The sequence below is a fragment of the Macaca mulatta genome, chromosome 13, assembly GCF_049350105.2.
Source record: "Macaca mulatta isolate MMU2019108-1 chromosome 13, T2T-MMU8v2.0, whole genome shotgun sequence".
In the NCBI taxonomy this organism is placed as follows: Eukaryota; Metazoa; Chordata; class Mammalia; order Primates; family Cercopithecidae; genus Macaca; species Macaca mulatta.
The window spans coordinates 49,237,637-49,260,629 of NC_133418.1; the positions used below are offsets into that span (position 1 = coordinate 49,237,637).

At 40.7% G+C, this 22,993-nt stretch overlaps 1 protein-coding gene and 1 non-coding gene across 10 annotated transcripts in view; one reads left to right on the top strand and one right to left on the bottom strand.

Moving 5' to 3' along the window:
* Positions 1-19,580, top strand: part of EVA1A (eva-1 homolog A, regulator of programmed cell death) — a 102,619-nt gene extending 83,039 nt beyond the window's left edge. For all 9 annotated transcript variants that reach the window (NM_001194534.1, XM_077958569.1, XM_077958568.1 and 6 more), the window contains 1 exon segment: positions 18,291-19,580. In NM_001194534.1, coding sequence (NP_001181463.1) covers positions 18,291-18,664 — 374 coding nt within the window. In that variant the 3' untranslated portion in view covers positions 18,665-19,580.
* Positions 19,581-22,193: 2,613 nt separating this feature from the next.
* Positions 22,194-22,328, bottom strand: LOC114672056 (small nucleolar RNA U109). The gene has a single exon (XR_003722250.1). It is a non-coding gene; the product is annotated as a small nucleolar RNA U109 (small nucleolar RNA).
* Between the last annotated feature and the right edge of the window lie 665 nt (positions 22,329-22,993).

The following is a 22,993-nucleotide window of genomic DNA, read 5'->3' on the forward strand; positions in this document are numbered from 1 at the left end:
TGTGATTTTGCTCTGCAAGGGGACATCTGGCAATGTCTGGAGATATTTTTGGGTGTCACAGCTTAGAAGTGCAGGCTGCTACTGGCATCTAATGGGTGGCGAAACATCCTACAATGCACAGGACAATCTCCTGCAACAAAGAATTACTGGGGCAAGACATCAGCAGTTCTGGGGTTGAGAAAGTGTGCCCTAGAGCAGAGGCAGGCAAGGAAGAAAGGACTTGATGATAGTTTGAGGCATCCCACTCTGAAAGTCCTTCTGTGGCTTACCAGAGCTTTTAATGTCGACCTTTACTACTCCATGCTTTAATTTAGTCACTACCCTCTCTGACCAAGACCTCTGCTCCAGTTATTCTAAACCACCTGCCAGGTTTTTTCTTACCTCATTTCTTTGGCACAGTCTTTTCTTTTTCCAAGAATTCTCCCTTTTAGTCCTGGACAGGCTGACTCCCTCCCAGTCTCCTGAACTCTTTTAGGGTCATCTCTCCTCAACCTACCCCACCTCGAATCAATGGGCTTAGGCACCCACCCACACTCTCCCACACATGTTTTATTTCCCTCTCTATTAGCACTTGGATTAGAGGACTTAACATTTCTTTTTTAATTGTATGTAAGGAACTCATTGGGACCAGAATATGATAGTTTATAATGAAGATAATCTCATTAATAATACTGACCTCATTAATAACTCCTAACAAGTTTGTTAGAAAAAGTAAATGGAATGATTACTCATTTTAATTTAATGATTTGAATATTTAATATATTTGCCTGGCTCACTCTTCTATTTCCTTTAAGTTTTCTTTGTTTCTCAAAAGTCACCTTTGGGTACCCCATAAATATGTATAGCTTCTATGTACCCATAAAATTTTAAAATAAGCAAATAAATAAATCACCTTCTCAGTAAATTTTGTTCATCACTATCCACTTCTCGCCACAACACACATTCAGCACTTCGTATCCTTCTTGCTTTTTTCCCCATTTTTTCCTCCTTATCACCTTACCATCATCCACCATACTATATATTTTATTTGTTTAGTATCATCTCCTCTGCTGGAACATAAGCTCCTAGGAGAAGAGAGATTTTTGTTTCTTTCATTGACTGCTATGTCCTGCGCATGTAGAATAGTGCCTGTCACCCATCAGATGCTCAGTTAATCAGTGAATGAATATGGCTCAATAACCAAATAATTATAAAAAGACATATAGCGAGGCATCTTACCCAAGAGCTGCTTCCTCCATCCAGTTCCCAAACTTGACCCATCATCAGGCCTCTATGCATCCTTCCAGAGTTCTTTATGCAGATATTAAGAAAATACAAGGATACAGTTTTCTGCTCCTCCATTTTATGCACAGGTAGCACACCATGCATACTGTTTTGCCCTTCACGATTTTCACTGAACGATATACTATGGAGATATTTTAGATCAGCATGTGGAGACCTTCCTCATTCTTTTAGACAACTACATATTATTCCATTATATAGATGGACATCCATAGTTTAACCAGTCCAGTGAAAATGGTTTAAATCTTTCCAAACTGAGCAACAAACAGAGCTGCAATAAATAACTATGACATGTATGTTCAAGTGCTCTTGTAGAATAAGTGCCCCAAAGAAAAACTGTGGGAAAAATGTATGTGTAAATTATCAACTGAGAAAAATATTAATAAATTATCATTTAAATAATTTTACCAATTTGCTCTTAAAAGATATATGAGAAGCCCCTGCAACAGTGTTTTCTAACTTTTGAACTTTGACAATCTCATAGATGAAGAATATCTAAATGCTATTTAATTTCTGCTTCTCTAGATCAGAGGTCAGGAAGCTTTTTCTTTAAAGGGTGAGACAGTAAATATTTTCAGCTTTGTGAGCCAGTCTCTGCTGTAACAACTCAACTCTGCATTGTCGCACGAAAGGAGACATAGACAATGCACAAATGAATGGACATCATTGTGTTCAATAAAATTTTATTTACAAAAACTTATGGCTGGGCAGACTTGGCTTGTGAGCCATAGTGTGCCAGTCCCCATTTATCATATGTTAAAGAGCCATTTGTATTTCTTTTTTTGTGAACTGTCCATATCTCTCTTTCATTTTTTATTGATCGTTTTCTTAATACTCTTTCTAGGCACTTTTCCTATATTAGTCCTTTGTGTCTGTTACATATTACAGATATTTTTCCTAATTTGTCACTTGTCTTTTGACTTTGCTTATAGTAATATTTTTCAGAGCAGGAGTTTTGGGTGATTATTTTTCCCTGTTTAACCAATATTCGTTGAATGTGTAACTGCAAGTACAATTATGCTGACTGTTTAGTATTTAACCAGAATTTGAATCACATTTCCCATGACATTGGTATGAGGGAGGCAGCCTCTCAGGAGTGAGGGAGCCTCACCCTCCGCAACTGATAGTCACAAATTTGGGCATTTGAGAAGGTATTGTAGTTCTGGGTTTTCTCATTCCCCTTTATACTGTGAATCCTGTGAGGGCCGAGGGCCTTTGTGTCCTTAGCCTTTAAGCTATGCCCAAGGCATTGAAGACTTGCAGTAAATGTTTATAGAATGAATATAAGTAACCATGTATTAATATATATAATTTGTAAATTTTTTAATATTTAAATTTTTATAACATGCATACAGAAACATATGCACAAAACATTTATGGAAAGCTGATGAATTATTACAAAATAAACTTGTGAAACCAAGAAATAGAATCAGACTTGCTCATTCCCCTGATAATCACATTCTCCTTCTCCTTCCAAAGGTAACCAAAATCTTAAGAAATAAGTATAGATCAACTCTGTCATTTCATGTGTTTTATTACAGAACATTAAAAACATATACAAAATACCAAAAAACATAATAGACCTGTCACCCAGCTTTAACATCTATTAGTCATATGTTGTTTTTGTTTAATCTATACTTCAAACCATTTCCCACCCCCCACTTCATTAGGTTTTCGATTATTTTTTAGATAAAATGCCTACACATTGAAAGGTACAATTTTAAAATTGTACCTTTTTGACAAATCAGTGTACCCATGTAAACTTCCCCTCTTTTAAGAATCGAATTACCCCCCTTAAAAATCATTAATGTGCATAGAAATTACCTCAAAGTATTATTTGAAATCCAGATTTTTATAAAATAGGTGTGAGTTTTGACTGAGAATTTGTATTTTTAAAGAGTGCAGATCTGCAGAGTACATGGTAACTACAATGTTTCTTTTATCTACAGTAAATACAATTTGATGAATAAAATTAAAGAAAATTGACCTAGAGTAAAAGGATGAATCAAAACATCTGTACAATATGCTATCTATAGGAGCATTTGGTTAACAATAACATAAACTAACCGAACAATCTGATCGTTTTAATAACCAAAATTAGCCACAATCTTACTATTGTTTTAATAGAAGTGCTCCCTCAGAATAAAAAAAATTTAGTAACATGAGAGGGTATTGGTTAATTGGTTAACTGGTTAACAGCAAATATTTGAAAGTAAATGTCTGATAAAATTAAGTAATGGATATCTTTTCAAGCCCATCAATGATCTTACATAGTTACCCAAAATTCTGTCATTTACATAGCAAGTGCAGATAATCTTCATAGCTTCCTATTAAAATTATATTGTAATGCCCTTATGCATTTTAACTCAGTTTTCTTATAAAATTCAGCAACTTAAATTTTTGTATGACATATGATAAGTTCCCCTTAAATTCAATTTAAATTTACTGAATTTTATTAGGCAGTGTCTGTGCATCCACCACCCCGTATTATTTGGTGTTCCTCCATTTGCACAGGCATCACAGCTAGGGAAACAGGAATTCACAAGACACGACACAGGCTGTCCTCTGCATCTCTTTCTTCCTCAGGGCATCTGTTCATCAGTCAATCAAGTCATGTGAGAGTAGAGGTTATATATTTTGTGGCACAGAGGGTATCATTCCTCTCCTCAGAGGAGGAAAAGACCAGAAGGTCCTCTTAGGGGGACACTTACTGGGAGGGCTGACCTCCCTAAGGTGTGAGGCTCTGATCAGCAGGTATAGACTTTTCAGGAGGGAGGGATGAGGCAGCCATTCTGAACCTGCAGCTCTACTGTCTCTTGTCCCATCTGAAGACAATTCTGAAGGGCTGTTCTGGGCTGTCTGGATGGTAGAGGTTGAGGAACAGTTTGGGCTTTGATGTGGCTCAGATGAGGTGTGTCATAGGGGGCCCCTATACTCAGTATCTGGGCTGGTGCCTTTGAGGTCAGTAGGTTGCCTTTTTCTGTCCAACTCCATTTTCACTAGGGAGGAGGCTGGAGAGTCTAAATGGCTTCCAGAGGCCCCCTCTGATTATATTTGGAGGATGGGCACTGAAAGGGGCAAAGTCATTATCTTTGGAAATTCTCGAAAGTCTAGTTGGAAACCTGGGAAGACCTCTTGCCTGGTGCCTGAATACTCAGTTGGCAGTCCTGGCCACATAGATGGTTGATAGGCATACAGCTGAGTTTGCATTTATATCAGCACAACCTTGCGTCGGGTTTGAAGAAGTGGCCAGGATTACTGTCTTGGTTACAGGCTGGAGAACATAATGAAAGCAAACTTCAGACCTGCTGCTGACTTTCATCTTGGCAATGATTGTTGGGTCCTAGGCAAAGTGCTTGAATGTAGCATGAGGCCAATCCATAGATCCACCTCCACATGGCAGCTGTCCATAAGGTAAGAGGGGGCCCAGTTTATGTCTTGATGAGAGGCTCTGCCAGGTAGAAGAATCACATCTCAGGTTTCCTGATAGCTGGCTGACGTGTTGAAAACAGATCCAGGACAGATCTGCTTTTGGATGTGTGGACAGGCATTAGCCTTTCAGTTTTGCTGATGCTTCAGTTGAAGTCTCCTAGGAAACTTCTGTGCTAGGTTCTTCCTCTGCAGTTCTTGCCTTGCCTTTGCCTTTGTTCTTCCTGTGTCTTGGTAAAGGGCTATCGAGTCTGGAGTTGCTGGGGCTTCCTCAGTCCTAGGTTCTACTTTTCCTTCTTATTTGGTCCAAGGGTTGTGGGACAGGGCCCCACCCCAGCACTTCACTGGGCACCTTCTGGTCCTGGCCATGTGTCCTAAGACTTGATAGTTCTTACACGTTCTCTTGGAAATGATTAAATTTGTTTCTTCCAAATCTCACCGTAAAATTGCTGCTCCAGAAAGATGTATCATGGACATTCTGCTTTTGTGCATCCTCCCTGCATAGGATTGAAGCTGTGCCTACTCTGGTTTCAGAAGCATGCAGTAGAGTACTAAAAGTTAATCTAAAAATGGTTTCAGACACTCATCAGGGAGCTTCCTGCATGGGCTGAGAAATTCCAGGACCCCAGGCCTCCAGTACTACCCCTAAGGAGGAGCTCACAATTTGTAACATTTTTTAACACCTCCGCTAAAGAAGGTTTGGTGAAAGTAGTACTTTCGTACACAGATGATAGCAAGATAACTTAGTGTACCACTTTTCAAAACCCACTTGGCAATGTGTATCAAGAGCTATAATAATATGTATCCTGTCTGACACAGAGATTCCTTTCCTGAGAATCCATTGCAAGGCAATAAACAACAAGCAAAAAAGGAAGTAGCATTAAGCACAAAAATATTTCTTCTATTATTATTTTTCAAAATATTTCCTCATAACAACCTAAATATCCAAAGGCAGGAAGCAGTTTTTGTAAACTGGCACTTTCACTGGGAAGAATACTATGTAGCCTTTATTAGGCATGATGGAGGGAGACCATGGAGCAATACTGAACAGTGTTATATGCTGTGTACATGTGAAGTGTACATGTACAGTGTATGCAAAGGAAAAGATACGAATTATATATACATGTCTATATAGATACTCTGGCCATAAGCAGGCAAATATGAATAAATATGTGCATGTTTATATGATAGAGAAAGAACAAAGGAAAATTCACTATACTACACACTGTATAGTTATATTCAGGTTGTGAAATTATGGTGATTTTATAATTTTTAAAATTCCGTATTTTTTTTTTTTTTTTTTTGAGGCAGAGCCTTGCTCTGTCGCTCAGACTGGAGTGCAGTGGTGCAATCTCGGCTCACTGCAACCTCTGCCTTCCAGGTTCAAGTGATTCTCCTGCCTCAGCCTCCCCAATAGGTGGGATTACAGACGCATGCCACCATGCCCGGCTAATTCTTTTCGTATTTTTAGTAGAGACAGGGTTTCACTATGTTGGCCAGGTTGGTATTGAACTCCTGACCTCATGATCCACTTGCCTCAGTCTCCCAAAATTTCCGTACTCTTTTAATGTTATACTAGCACATATTTATACACATACCCACATATATACGCATACATATGTATCTACATATAACAAATTTATTAGCTGAACTTTTGGAAATGGTATCTTCATAATTTAGTTCAGTGAATATTGTGAGATATGCACCATGAGCAACACACTGTGCTGAATGCCCAGAGAATCCAAAGTGAATCAATCATATGGATTCTGCCTTCAGAATCCTCACTGTCATGCGGGAAAGATAATGGTTATATAACTAGTTATAATGCAACCACATAAAGTGCTGCCCAGACTGGAGGGGCTAATTAATCACACCCTTCTTCTAAACTCAAGGACCCAGAAAGGCATTCAAATTTTGAAGTTGACCTCATCAGTGTCAATTTCAGCAGTGGTAATGCTGGACGGAATAATGTGTCAGGGCCTTCTACCTAGTCCGTTGAGTTCTAGGGCAGCTATGGGATTGTAGGTCTTTCCCTTGCAGGGGAAGAAAAGTGAGCCAGTGGATTGGGAGGAGGGGCAGGGCAATGGATGCTTCCTTGTGGGGTGTCTATTGCCTGTGGGAGGGGATGAAATGAGTGAATTTTTTCTTTTTTTTAAATTTAACTTTAAGTTCTGGGATACATGTGCAGAACGTGCAGGTTTGTTACACGGGTATACATGTGCCATGGTGGTTTGCTGCACCTAGCAACCTGTCATCTAGGTTTCAAGCCCCGCATGCATTAGATATTTGTCCTAATGCTCTTCCTCCCCTTGCCCCCCACCCACTGATAGGCCCTGTATGATGTTCCCCTCCCTGTGTCCATGTGTTCTCATTGTTCCATTCCCAGTTATGAGTGAGAACATGTGGTGTTTGGTTTTCCGTTCCTGTGTTAGTTTGCTGAGAATGATGGCTTCCAGCTTCATCTATGTCCCTGCGAAGGACATGAACTGAAATCAGTGAATTCAAAGGAGAATACGTCAGAGCCAGACAGGTAGGAACAGAGATTTCTCAATACTCCTTCCTGGGGAAGAACAGCATTTTAGAGAGGCAGTAGTGTTAGTGGAGGTCTTCCCTCTCCTATGGGGTGGGGCAGAATGCCATAAAGAGATGTTCTTTTTTTTTTTTTTTTTTGGCAGAGTCTCACCCTGTTGCCCAGACTGGAGTACAATGGCATGATCTCGGCTCACTGCAACCTCTGCCTCCTGGGTTCAAACGATTCTCCTGCCTTAGCCTCCCGAGTAGCTGGGATTACAGGCACCCACCACCACGCCCTGCTAATTTTTATATTTTTAGTAGAGATGGGGTTTCACCATGTTGGCCAGGCTGGTCTCCAACTCCTGACCTCATGATCTGCCTGCCTTGACCTCCCAAAGTGCTGGGATTACAGGCATGAGCCACCACACCTGGCAAGAGATGTTCTTACAGCGCCTAGAGTTTGGAGAGGAGATTTTGCTGAGCACTCCCTGACTACACACAAACCCCATGATTCTCTTTAATACCCACTTTTTTATTTTATTATTTTGAGGAGTTAAGATTGTGTTTTACTAGTACAAATTTATGGGGCGCATGTGAAATTTTGTTACATGTATATAATGTGTAGTGATCTAGTCAGGGCATTAGGGTGTCTGTCAACCCAAGTACAATACATTTGTATTAAGTATAGTCACCCTGCTGTGTTATCAAACATTGAATTTATTCCTTCTATCTAACTGTATGTTTGTACCGTGTAACCTGCTTCTCTTCATCCTCCCTGCTACCCTCCACTCACCTTTCCCAGCCTGTTATCTGTCTTTCCACTTTCTATCTGCGTATGATCAAATTTTTTAGCTCTCACATTTAAGTGAAAACATGCAATATTTGTCAAAACCAATTTTAAAAGCCTTTCCTTTTCACTCAAGGAATCGGAAGCTTCAGAGCCAAGAAGAAAGCCCAGGCAGAGAGAAGGTTGCCCTTGCATGAGATCAGCTGGCCTGGTCTGGGCTGGCTGCTGCTGCCCTCTCCTGCAAGGAGTCTGTTGGGCATGATCTGACCTCTGAAGGTGCAAATGAGATTAGCTTCAGGACCTCTACATAGGGCCTCTTCCTGCCCATGAAAACAATGACCTGCAGGAAACAAGATACAGCAATACATTTATTTTTATTTATCAAGGAAAAACAACTGACAATAGCCCTCCCCACTCTGCTTCCTGGGTAATTAACAGCTGTCTGGATCTAGTCAAGACCAGGGTGGATCATTGGCGAAGAGGAAGTGACCTGGAGCAGAAAGTATTAGAGGAGAGAAAAAACAATCACCTTAGAGCTTCAGTTTTGAATTTTGTGGGAAAAGGATGAAGAGGCATGACATTCATTGTATCAGCTGTGAAAATCAGACCTGAGTCACCAACTTGGGATCCAGTGAACTCCCTTACCCGGTCTGGTTGCTCTTACTGGGCTTGTCCAGGAATCCACATCTGGATGCTAGAGACAAAAGGGGATGTGTTCTGATCTGGGAGGCAGGACAAGGTGGACTCATTCAGCTACAGAGGGAGCACAGTGGTTTCCAAGATGGAGTTCAGAAACTATCTTTGATGTTAGGCCTATGTAATAGGTGGGGTGAGGGCAGTATGTGAAAGCTAGAATTACTTGTTTTTCTGCCTTTAGTTTCGTTTCTGTTTTGGTCAAAGCATGAACTTTTGAGTATCAGGCAGAATTACATTTGACACCCTCATCTCGGCCTCAGCTTTTAAACAAGAGTAACCCTACTTACCCTGCTGAACAGTGGTAATGGCTGAAGGTATTGCAGATGATCAGCATAAAGGAATTATTCCAGATCTTGGCAAAGAGAAGCATTCAGTGAATGATAGCTCTCTCACTCACTCTATGTATGTATGCATGTATGTATGTATCTGTCATCTATCTGATATCTTCCTCCCTCTTTCCCTTTTCCTCTTGCCTTTCTTCCTGTTCTCATCCCTCCCTTTCTTCCCCATGAGTGCGTATCTATGTCTCTTTGTGCATGCATGTATGCAATATGTATATCTGTATATACCCTAATATTTTTAAGCATTCTTAGATTCCAGAATAGGTAAAAGGGTGCATGTAGAGGTGCCACTTGTAAAGGGACTGGGAAGTAGAAGGAGTATAACTCAAGCTCTGCTATATCTGTTCAGCATTTATAGGTTTCTCTTGACTTGTATTTCACTGGATTATGTGGCCATTGTTACTATGTTAGAAACCTTCATGGTCTGAAAACCCCTGTAGGGAATATAGGAGTCTCCAAGAAATGGAGATAGATTTATGGAGCTCCAGATTCATACTCCAGGGAGGACAGGGTTATGTTTGCTGCCTTAGTGGATACATGAGCTATCTAGAGGCTTTAAAAGACAGCTTATCCCAAATTTATTTCTAACCTACCAATATGGATTGGTTAAATTAAGTTCTTTTAATGCTACTCACTTTAACAGAAGAGAGGTTGAGTTATTGCATAAGTTGGGCAATAAAGCAAGTGTAACTGATGTACTCTTTCTCTGTCATGTCCTCTTTCTCTCACTCTGGGATCCAGGCAGATTTTCTCTTGGTTAAGGAATTGTCTTCTTTGGGTTGAGGAGACTGAGGGAAGATGCAGTGTTGGTATCTCCTTCTGAATCATGGCTTACCTAGGCAGGTTCTCTTCAAGGCTTCATGGTGTAGGAGACAGAGGACAAGACTTTGGTCTGAAGGATCATCCACAGAAAATGGATGTACAGTGCCAACCACAAGAGCTTTGCCTGCTGATTCCCACTTACTCTGCCTGCAAGGTCCCTTCCTTTACCCATGAGAGCAGAGCCAGCTTCCCATTGTGCGGCTTCTTCAAGGGCATTATAGCAGAAGTGGGCCAGTCCCTCTCTTTGGCTCATTTCATTCTAGCTCAGAAAAGCTGTGGCGTAACTATAATTGGCTCAATTTCTTTCGCTTGATTAAAGAGGCGAAGCCAAAGTAAGGCCAGAAATCAAAACCTTTTTTGTTGCCAGGGCATGCAAAGCAGTATAAACTCATTTCTAATTTATATACTCAAAGCCATACCTCCTAAACCAAAGTATATGCAGGATTACTTTAAATTCTTCTTTTCCTAAGGGGAGAATTTTCACAATAACCTTATGTAGAATTTTTATTTCACACTCATAATAAAGTGACCTTTAATAGAACTCTAAGAAAACTCCTTTAGAATGTTTCATACTGTCAAAAGAAGGAATTAAACGTTTGTGAAGTTCAAGGCATGTCACTTGAGCACTACATCAATGTAAGAAAGACTCAGTTTTATTGAAGGTTAATTATCTATTGGAAAAAATTCACTAAGGGGTCCACACTCTGGCATTCCAGCAGTCAGGGATAAACAGGAAGAGGAAGGTGTGTTTGTGGGTCAAGAGTGGACAATGAAGTCTTTGGCTTGTCTGGACTAAAGGCTCCTGTGGAAGAGTTTGTGGGGATATGATTGAAAGGGAGATTGGAACCAGATTTTTGACAGCCTTGAGTGTCCTCTTTTTTTTGTAAAAGTAATAAGGCAAATAATAGGAGTCAGATTTTAAAGTGTTGCTTTGACATCCATGTGCAAAATGAATTGAAGGTGGAAGGAAATGGAATCCAGAGTTAGAAAACTTGCAGGTGCGGGGAAATGGCAGTGAGTAGGCAAGAGATGGAAGAGACATGAGAATGGCTGAGATTAATTAATTTATGGCTAGAAGCCAAAGAGTGAGTCAAAAAGATGACTCTAGGCATTGCGCACAGATGACTGAAGGGAGCCTCAGGCAGAAAGGGGAAGGTTGAAAAGGGGAGGGAGGGAGGAAGGGAGAGAGGGAATGAAAAGAATAGAGAGAGAGGTAAGAGAGATAACTAGATGTTTGAGATAAAAAGAGGATGAGATCAATGTGAGTTACATTCTGTATGAAGTTGGAAGGTACATGGGAGTTTTTAAACATAAAAATTCAAAAAACATACAAATTAAAATTTACAGGAAATGTATCTCTTAAAGAGATGGATGAGTTTCCTCCTTTCCCCTCAATTTGTTTATGTATTTATGTATTCATGAATGAATATCACTTATTGCCAGAAGGAGGCATGATTCAGTGACAGTTCTATTTCTGATTTTTATTTGTATAGTTATGGGTGTTGAGAAAGTTTGTTCATATAAACATGCAGACAAAAACAAAAGAAGTTTTGTTATAATTAAGTCACTCCAGTCTTTGAATTAAGTTTTCATCATATGCCAAAAATCAGAGTGATCCATCATCAAGTTATTTTGATTTATCAGCTGACAACCTGATTAGGCCTTCCTTCAGTTTTGTTGAAAACCAAGAATTGGAAACTGACTTGGAAAAGGATGTGTTACCAGTTGTTAGGGGCTTTTGCCTCCTGTCATTGACATCAATATTTCAATATTTGGAACTGTTATTTTGCTTGGTGGCCATTTTTGCACTCTGGGCAGCGCACCATAGTAAGATGGGATGTGGGGTGGGGGAAAGGTCTGACTTGAGTTTAGTGAAATGGGGGAAGCAGTGGGTGGTGGGTGGTGTAGAACAGGTGAGCCTGTGCTTTCCACCACAGGCACCTTCTCAGGCAGATCTAATATAGGAAAGAATAAAGAAAATGGCTGTGTAAGGTCTAGAAATAGATTTCCTTAAAACCAGCTGTGCCTGTTCACCTCTTAGGCACATGTTCCCACTGTGAAGACTGCTTATCTTGAGTAAGGCTGAGTGGTGAGATGAAACTCAGGCCCTTTTAGACCGACAGGGACTTAGGCATAGTCAGTGGCCTGATGGCTTCATGAGTTTGTGGGCAGAGGCAGCACCTTGGGCTAGCTAACCAGCTGTCACCCTGAGTAGAATGACCTTATTCCTACCTGATGCAACTAGTGGCAGAAAATCAATTCTGTTAGCAATTGGGAGCAGATTTCTGAGGCAGAGTCAAGGCTCTTTCAGAGGAAAAGGGCTCCTAGGGAACTCTGGACAAAGTAGACAGGTCCAAGACCTGACCCTTGGGAGATATTTTATCTTGATAAACAGCAGAACCCATTTCTCCAGCAAATGGGCTTCATTTTGCTTTATCCCAGTGATTTTGACTTTTGAATTATCACTAGAACTAGGTTTTGTAAAGACCACTCTGGACTGACCCTTTATGGCTTTTTTGTTTTCCATTTCCTGTGCCCACTGACTTTTCTCCAATTCTGTACTCTCTGAGACTGCCCCAGTGGTAGGTACCTCATGCCCGCTTCCATTATTTCACTCGGTTGTGCTCAATTCCAGTTATGTTTATTGCATGTCCGTTTCTCCTGTCAGGCTTGAAGGTCTAGTGAGGTTGTGATTGGCTCAAGGTCACTTAACTAATAAATGACAATGCCTTCCTCCCACTTTACAAAAGAAAGGCAAATTATTGGATTTAACCCAATCCAGGGAGGCCAAGTCCAGGGCTTTTATTTGCCCCAAGACATGTTCTCTCTATCTGAGGGCTTAAGAATTTTCTAAGTTGCTCTAGAATCTAGATAAGACTCACGCCCATTCCAGCCTGTCATCCGTTATCATGTTTTTGTACACATTGTGCATGTTAATTATAATCAGGCAGACATGAGCAAATCACAAATCAATGCAGATTGGTGTGGAGTTCATGGACTGTTCTGGTCATTATTTCCTCCGGGAAAAAATCAATCCTAAGATAAAGGTGGGGCCTTTGATGTGATCCCATAGCGCCTGGCATAGGAATATGCTATTTGTAAGCAAATGAGTTCTGAGAAGACCATCTTTAAAAAAAAAAAAAAAAGTGTGTGTGGTGCAAACTTAAATTTATTAAGTCAGTAGTGCTACAACTAGATGTACAGATACATTGACAACGTAACATTTGGTTCACTTTTAAAAGTAAACAGCATCTCCATCTAATGGTGAGACATTAAGCTAATTGTTAAATAATATCTAAAACAGATCTTTTCCTGAAACAGTGTTGCTAGATTTTAAAAAATTAATACACATTGTATACAGCTGTTTTGAATTAACATAAAAATTGAAGAGGTAGCGCAGAAGGTTCTCATATCCCCTCCTTATTGGATTTTTTGTGTTTTTTTTTTTTTTAACTTTTATTTTAGGTTTGGGGTTACCAGTTTTGTTACATGGGTAAATTGCATGTCACTGAGGTTTGGTGTACGAATGATCCCATCACTTAGGTGGTGAGCATAGTACCCGATAGGTAGTTTTCCAACCCATTACCCCACCCCACCCTCCCCCTCTAATAGTCCCTAATGTCTATTGTTCCCCTCTTTATGTCCATGTTTACCCAGCTTTTAGCTCCCACTTATAAGTGACAACATGCAGTATTTGATTTTCTATTCCTGTGTTAATTTGCTTAAGATAATAGCCTTCAGCTGCATCCATGTTGCTGCAAAACACATGATTTTATTCCTTTTATGGCTGCTTAGTATTCCATGGTGTACCATGGAATACAAATGTGGAAATATGTACCACATTTCCTTTATCCAATCCTCTGTTGATGGGCACCTAGGTTGATTCCATGTTTTTGCTATTGTGAATAGTGCTAGTTCTGCAATACACATACAAGTGCAGGTATCTTTTTTGTAGAAAGATTTATTTTCCTTTAGATATACACCCAGTAGTGGGATTGCTGGGACAAATCATAGTACTGTTTTAAGTTCTTTGAGAAATCTCCATGCTGCTTTCCACAGGGGCTGAACTAATTTATAATTCCTACTTTTTTTTTTTTTTTTTTTGAGACAAGATCTCACTTTGTCACCCAGACTGGATTACAGTGGAACAATCTTGGCTCACTGCAGCCTCTACTTCCCTGGCTCAAGCGATCCTCCTGCCTCAGCCCCAGAAGTAGCTTGGACTACACGTGTGCACCAGCATGCCTGGCTAATTTTTGTGTTTTTTGTAATGATGAGTTTTCCACCATGTTGCCCAGGCTGGTCTCAAGCTCCCTGAACCCAAATGATCTGCCTGCCTCAGCCCCCAAAGTGTTGAGATTATAGGTGTGAGCTACCATGCCCAGCCTGGTGTTCCCTTTTATGCACAACTTTGTCAACATGGTATTTTTTTACTTTTAGTAATAGGCATTTTGACTGATGCAAGATGGTATCTCGTTGTGGTTTTGATATTGATCGTGATTTCTCTGATGATTAGTGATGTTGAGCATTTTTTCGTATATTTGTTGGCCGAATGTGTGTCTTCTTTGCAAAGTGTCTTTTCATGTCCTGTGCTCATTTTTAATGGAGTTGTTTATTTTTTGCTTACTCAATTGTTTAAGTTTTTAAAATAGATTCTAGATATTAGGACTTTGTCAGATGCATAGTTTAGGAATATTTTCTCCCATTCTGTAGGTTGTCTGTTTACTCTGTTGATAGTTTATTTTGCTGTGAAGAGGCTCTTTAGTTTGGTTGGATCCCACTTGTCAGTTTTTCTTTTTGTCACAATTGCATTTGGAGATTTGGCCATAAATTCTTTGCCAAGGCCAGTGTCCAGAATGGTATTTCCTACGTTTTCTTCTAGAGATTTTATAGTTTTAGGTCTTACACATAAGTCTTTAATCCTTCTTGAGTTAATTTTTGTATATGGTAAAAAGAACGAGTCCAGGTTCAATCTTCTGCATATAACTAGCCAGTTATCCTAGAACCATTTATTAAATAGAGAATCTTTTCGCCTTTGCTGTTATTGTTGACTTTGTCAGAGATCAGATGGCTATAGGTGTGCAGCTTTATTTCTGGGTTCTTTATCCTGTTCCATTGGTCCATGTGTTGGTTTTTGTACCACTACCATACTGTTTGCTTACCGCAGCCTTACAATATAGCTTGAAGTTGGGTAGTGTGATGCCTCTGGCTTTTCTTTTTTTCCCCCCACTTAGGATTGCTTTGGCTATTTGAACCCTCTTTTGGTTCCATATGAATTTTAGAATCATTTTTTTTTTCTAATTCTGTGAAAAATGATGTTGGTAGTTTGATAGGAATAGCACTGAATCTGTAAATTGCTTTGGGCAGTATGGCCATTTTAACAATGTTGATTCTTTCAATCCATGAGCATGGAGTATTTTTCTATTTGTTTGTGACATTTCTAATTTCTTTCAACAGTGTTTTGTAATTCTTGTTGTAGAGATCCTTCACCTTGGGTAGCTATTTTTTAGGTATTTTATTATTTCTATGGCAATTAAAATGAAATTACCTTTTGATTTGGCTCTCAGCTTGGACATTGTTGGTGTATAGAAATGCTACTGATTTTGTATTGATTTTGCATCCTGAAACTTTGCTGAAGTCAGTTATCTGTTTGAGGAACCTTTTGGCAAAGTTTTTAGGGTTTTCTGGGTATAGAATTGTATTGTCTGCAAAGAGTGATAGTTTGACTTCCTCTCTTGCTATCTGGATGCCTTTTATTTTTTTCTCTTGCTTGATTGCTCTAGCTAGATCTTACAAGACCACCTTTTATTTACCCAGAAAGGGACGTTTACCAAGCACTTTCACATGCATTATCTACACCGATCCTCCCAACAGCCTTGTGTAATATATGGCCCCTCAGCATTGACACTGATGCCATGGAAGCACCAGGAAATGATGAGAAGGGAATAGGCTTTGAAACTGGGCAGACTTGGGTTTGTTTGCTTGGGCCTTTCTACCTTGTCATGTGGCCTAGGGATGTAACAGTACCTCTTTTTACTTCTGCCTTTTATTTCATAAAAGACAATCAACAAAGGAGGAAAGGTGGAGAAGAAAGAAATAAGTGGGCTATTTTAAAGATTGAGGCTGATGATGTCATGGATTTCATGAAATTTTAGGAACATATTTGGACAATAGTTTTTTCTTTTCTTTTTATTTCAATAGTTTTGGGGGTACAGGTGGTTTGTGGTTACATGGATAAGTTCTTCAGTGGTGATTTCTGAGATTTTAGTGTACCCATCACCAGAGCAGTGTACACTGTACCCAATGTGTAGTCAGAGAGATTAATTTAGATGACGACATCAAGATTATAAAAAATCTTAACAATCTGGAACCAGGGTGAAACGAAATGAAGTTTTTGTGTCTGAATTGAAAAGAATCCTAATAAGTAGCACACAGAAATAGAAAACACAACTTAATGCCGTTACCTTTGTGAACGTGACCTGGAACAAGCCACTAGACCAGCATGTAGGTTAGTGTTGACTTGCCATATAAGGGGGAACACATTGGTCTTCAGTAGGCTTGAATTTACCTAATCGTCCTAGCATTTGGTCCAAGTGTCTCCATCTCATCCTCATGCTCACAAAATGCCCCCATGACTCCCTCTCTCCTAGGGCCGGTTGCCCCCACAATGTGCTTCCATCATTAACAGCCCATTATTTTATTTTCTGTCCATTGCTTTCATCTGTCTCCCCAGTAGACTAGGTGCATTCTGAGAGCAAGAACTGAATCTTATTTAAGTCTTTGAATTTCCAGAACCTACAAAAATTGTCCAAATATACGCAAAGGCATAAGAATAATATAATAGACTCTGGGGACTCAGGGGAAATGGGTGGGAGGCAGGTGAGGGATAAAAGACTACCCATTGGGTACAGTGTCCTCAAGGCCAGGCCTGTTCCTTTGTCCTGGTAGGTACCTAGAAATGAAAGTTGTTCACCTAAAGACTCCCATTCTGTTAAGCACATCTTACAGGGGTCACAACTAGGCTCACTAAGCATACTGATCGTCAACAGAATGACTGTTATCTTCTCTCACCAAGGAAAGAGCTCAAATTTCTCCTCCCCTATCAGTTAACCTGCTGAGGCCACTCCTAATTACCTATACTGGCTTTCAGTGTGTGACTGATTGCAACTATTGCTTTTTACAAAACTACCCCAAAACTTAGTGGCTGAAAACAGAACACATTTATTATCTCCCAGTTTCTGCAGATCAGAAATAGAGTGTGGCTTAGCTGGGATCCTTGGTTCAAGGTTTCTCACAGGCTGCTGCAAGGCCGGGACTGTGGTCCCCTCAAGACTAGATGGAGGGATGATTCACTTCCAAGCTCATTCACATGGCTGTTGGCACCATTCAGTTCCTCAAAGGGTGTTGGCCAGAGGTCACCCTTAGTTCCTTGCCACTTGGATTTCTCCATAAGGCAGCTCACACATGGCAGCTGGCTTCATCAGAACCAGCAAGTAAGAAGAGCCCCAGAGAGGGAGAGAGCAAGAGAACAAGACAAAAATCACAGTCTTATGTAACCTAATCTTAGAATCACCCATTGCTTTTGCCATATCCTACAGTCGACCCTTGGTATATGCAGGGGATTGGTTCCAGCATCCTTGTGTATACCCCAATCCGTGCATGCATACTGAAGTTCTACAGTTGACCCTGCAGAAGCCACATATTTGAAAAGCTGACACTCCTTATGTGTGGATTTCTCATCTCGCAAATAACGTATTTTCGATCCACATGTTTGTTTGAAAAAACTCCGTGTATAAGTGTCCTGTGCAGTTCAAACCCATGTTGTTCAAGGGTCAACTGTATTTCTTAGAAGTAAAAGGCGAAAGACTTATTCATTATGAAGAGAAACCAGAGCATGTATTTCTTAGAAGTAAGTCACTAGGTCCACCCCATAAGAGGAGAGGATTTCACAAAGGTGTGAATACTAGGAGATGGGGTTCATCTCAGAAGCTGTCTGCGACTGTGATGAAAGGGTAATTCAGTTGGGGTGCATGAGCAAATTCACAAGTAAAGATGTTTTGGTCTAGGTGAAAAGAGGCTTTAGATAAGATACATCTCTTAAACAAATGACACCTAAGCAAAGCTGCTTGTGTACAGTAGGTGCTAAATAATTACTGTTTCTCTTTCTTTTACCTTTTTATTTGGGAAGAATCTCTAAGTCAAAGTTGCAAGAAGAGTGAAAGAATCTCATATACTTTTACAGATTCACCGTTTGTCAATTATATTTTGAATACATTATAAAATATGTCACATGGGAGGACAATATTTTGTAACCGTCAAAACTTTGGAGCCTGGTGAGAGGTGTAGGCTGGAGTCATATTGGATCTCTGCATGTGGAATTGTCATCTCTGAAATGCTTGCTTTTCCTCTTCTTCCTCCAGAAAATCCTGAGCGAGCAGCTCTGTACTTTGTTTCTGGTGTGTGCATTGGACTGGTGCTGACTCTGGCTGCTTTGGTGATAAGGATCTCTTGCCACACAGACTGCAGGCGGCGTCCCAAGAAGAAGTTCCTGCAGGACAGAGAGAGCAGCAGCGACAGCAGCGACAGCGAGGACGGTAGTGAGGACACCGCGTCCGATCTCTCCGTGCGGAGACACCGCCGCTTCGAGAGGACTTTGAACAAGAACGTGTTCACCTCCGCGGAGGAGCTGGAGCGCGCCCAGCGGCTGGAGGAGCGCGAGCGCATCATCAGGGAGATCTGGATGAATGGCCAGCCTGAGGTGCCCGGGACCAGGAGCCTGAACCGCTACTATTAGGGAGCAGCAGGACCCCGGAAACCACTGGAGGCTGCCTGGAAGGGAGAGGATCTGCAGGGACAGTGGACACAAGGAACTGAACCCAGCTCTGCTAATATTGTGATTTCAGAGAAAAACCAGGACATGCCCCTTTTCTAGCCAGGGGGATTGCTCCTTTTTAGCCAAATGTATGGAGAAGTAGAAAAATCAAAGCAGTTCATCAATCTTCCAGGTCTTGGAATGGTGCTGAAAAACCCTCTCCAACACTGTGGATGGAGATCGGAGAAACGCTACTTCGGTTTCTCTTGATTTCTGAGGATCTCAGAAGTTTCTGCAGACTTCCTTGCTATGTGTTATTCCTTTGCAAAAGGAAAGATCATTATAGCATGAGGGCTTGGAATAGCAGGGTGAACTTAACCCAATAAATGCAATTTCCTAAATGGGCTCCATGCTATGGAGGTGATTCGGAGTCAAATAGCGTGATCCATGCTTATTATTTAAGGCTGATTTTTAAAATCTCGTTTTGCAAGGGCAACGCCGTCCATTTTAACTGGCACCTCAGGGATTAAAATCCTATTTTTTAGTATAGTTCCCATCTCATTCATGAAAAATGAATACAACTATTGTATTATGGGAGATGTGTCAGTGAACTAGAAAATGTCAATAACCTCAAAGGATGAAGGGTTTTTATTTTAAATAGTTTATAAAATATATATTGACATGCATATTTGAAAATGCTGCATAAAAATAAAAGTGGTGTGTTTTCCCCCTCTTTGGAGACAAGAAAATTTTATTATGATTCTAGATAATTGTGATTTTAAACACTTTGTTTTTTTAAAAAAAGTTTGAATTTCAAAGAAAAGAATGGAAATGAGAGGTAAGGATTAAAGCCAAAGTTAGGATGGGAATTAAAAAAATAAACATTACATAAAATCTTTTTGGTTTCATGGCTGTCTCTGTGGTTACCCTTACCTTAAATGACAGCTCTTTTATATACATGAGTATGGGCTTTTGCCAGGCCCCCTCAAGGATTAGAGTAGGGAGATGGTTCCTGTGTGATAATGGGCTTTTCACTTTCTGTAGGTTATATGTATGATTGCTATAGTTGTTAAGCAGACAGAGGAATAGAAGACTTACCTAAAGCTAGAAATAAGATGGTAGCCCTTATATGAAAAGAAGTTGGTAGAGAAGGAAGAGAAGCCAGGCTCTGCCACATTTAGAAATAGGTTACAGAGGACAAAACATCCCCTAGGCTGGTAAACAGGAAGAGTGAGACCTGTCTCTCTGTTTACTCCCTTCTTTTGCCATGGAGTGGGTTCCTAGTCAGTCTATCTGGGTGCTCCAGGGCCTTCCTGCTGCGAGAGTCTCCCCTGTTCATTGACTTTGTCACCATGCTTAAGAGGATGGTCAGGAAACTTCCTCCGGTGAGGTCTCTACTGCTTTAGCAACCCACTTTTTGTTGTAAGGACTCTTGGAGGGCTGTCTTAAGAACTGAACAATCATAATTATAATCTCTGCTTGCCAAGGGGGCAATAAAGTTCACTTGAAACACTCAGTCGCTGGCCCAATTATATAATTTTGGGTGGCTGGCAACGTTGGCTGGCTACTTACAAGTGCCAAAAATCTTGCTGAGTCAGCATTTCTGAATCTGGCTCCTTGCCCTTGTGGTTTCAGTCCCTTAGCAACAATTGCAGGAATCATCCAATTCCTCTGGGCTTTAGATTAATGTCATCTATCCTTGTCTCCACCTCTTAGAAAAACGGAACAATTGGGAGCTGATTTCCATCACCAGGGAGCATCAAAGCTGATTATGGGGCAGGATTATGAGCCTTATTGGGTAGGGAATGCAGTAGCTGAGGTGTTTGGGAGGGCTCCGGGGTATATGCCTGTCTCAGTTCTCACTCCCATATCCTTTTGACCAAGTCCATAATGTTCTTGTAATTATGGTGGTGGGGACATTGTCTGAGGCATAAAATACACTAGGTAGCAGCTGCTTCACTTTCATATAACAAGGATTACAGCTTTTCAACCTTCCCTATCTTGATTCAACCAATTCCACATTTTAGGGTTATCACTTCACACCTGGTTTTAGTTTCTGTAATAGAACACTTGCATTTGCAACAGAAAGATATTCCACTTAAGAGCATTTATTGATCCACACAACTGGAAGGTCATGGCTGGATCTGAGGCTTCAGAGATGACTGGATCCAGGATCTTAAATGCTACCAAAAAGTTGTTCTTTCTCAGCTCTCCATTTTGCTTCCTTCTGCCGCTGGTTTCATTGTCTTCTACTGCAGATGAAACTGTAACACACTTGTGCAATATAGTGTGTTCAGGTGCTTGCTTCTGATCAAACCCCCCACACAGCTCACCCACTACATATGTGCATATTTGGCACAGGTTCATGGCTTGTTTAGCTCAGAAGTCAGAAGCAAGACACAATGTGGAAGGGATGCTTTTTTGGTGCAGGTTTCCTGGTCTTTGGAAGTTTCACAAAGAAGCACTAGTGGACAAAATTCTGAGATAACTTTCGAAGTAAAGATGACTTAGGAGCCCAATAAATCCGCTTCAGGCATTAATGCTCCCACCAACTTCCCTTAAGAGCCTCTTCCTGAGCTGCAAGGGACAGGTGGTCATTTTCAACTCATGGCATCTCTAAACGCACTCAGCTGAACCTTTGCCATGTGGCAGGGAGCACACCATAGGGACTTTGGGATTTACATAGTTTCAGATAAGGACAGAAGAGGAAAAAAAAAAAAAACACCTTACTCTGTGGCTTAAAATATAAAATCACAGGAAGGACTCTATGGCTTGGCTTGTGTAGGTCGATGGATGAAATCACCAGTCATTGTGGTCAAGAGACTGAGCTTCTCTAAGTGGAAAGTGGAGATAGGATGCTAGGCAGGCACTCGCAATAGCCACTGCACCAGTCTTTTCTGTCTTTCTTGGTTTTCCTACTCTCTCTCACAGTTTTTCTTTTTTATTTTTCTTAATGCTTTATCTTCTTTTCCTCAACCCCTTCAATATGGGTCCATCCTTCTCACCTTGAAGCGCTGGTCTTCTCACCCTGCATCCTGAGACATCTCATATATTACAGTGACTCTAAAGACCACCTACACACTGATGACTTGAAAAATCTCTTTCCAGTCCTGGCTAAGTTTCAGACTCATATACCCCACTGACCTCAACCACAGGAGACAGTTGTCCCACAGGATAAATTTGGCAGTGTCAGGGAGACATTTTGGTTGTTACTGCTGGGTGGGTGGGATGCTATTTGTATCCAGTGGCTAGAGGCTAGGAATGCTGCTAGACATTCGATAGTGCCAAAGCCAGCCTTTCAGTCCTCTCCACCAATGCCCCAGCAGTGAGTGAAGAAATCTCCAAGTTATTCCAGCCCCCAGCCATATGACTCTTTCCAACCAAAGCCTTAGACATTGTAGAACAGAGATGAATCACCCCTGCTGAGCCCTGTCCAACTTCCTACTCCACAGAATCCATGAACACAGTAAATTGGTGGTATTTTTATGCCACTAAGTTTATTTTCCCACTTTTATGAAGGAGAAATACACTACCATACAACCTCTACCCTAAGGTTGGCCACCCTGAGGAGTCCTTTTTACATGTAGCATGTTATGAATGTATTACTGTTCCCAAAGGATAGAGGAGCAAACATTTCTATATGCAGTATGCCCCTAAGTTTACAATAAATAGCTGGACAACTTCCCAAAACTGCACTCATCTTCCCCCTACACCTATGTCTCTACCTATATTTTCTGTCAGTTAATGATATGGTTTGGATCTGTGCCCCTGCCCAAATCTCATGTCAATTTGTAATCTCTAATGTTGGAGGGCGGGCCTGGTCAGAGGTGATTGTATCACAGGGGCGAGTTTGCCTCTTTCTGTTTTTGTGATAGTGAGGGAGTTCTCATGAGATCTTGCTGTTTAAAAGTCTGCAGCACCCACCTCTTCTCTCTCTTCCTCCTGGTTCTGCCATGTAGGATATGCCTGCTTCTCCTTCGCCTTCTGCTCTCATTGTAAGTTTCCTGAGGCCTCGCAACCATGCTTCCCATATAGCTTGTGGAATGATGAGCCAATTATTCCTCTTTTCTTTATAAACTACCCAGTCTCAGGTAGTTCTTATAGCAATGTGAGAATGGACTAATACAGTTAATGACAAGGAAAGTTACAAGGTTACCCAAATCAGAAGCCTGGGACCATTTCAGTTTCCTTCTTTTCCTTGAAGTTTCACGTATAACAATTAACAATCTTCCCAATTTTAAGTCATTAATATTTCTTACATTGATTCTTCCTGTACAGCTTAGTTTAAGCCCTTATCATCTCCTGCCTAAA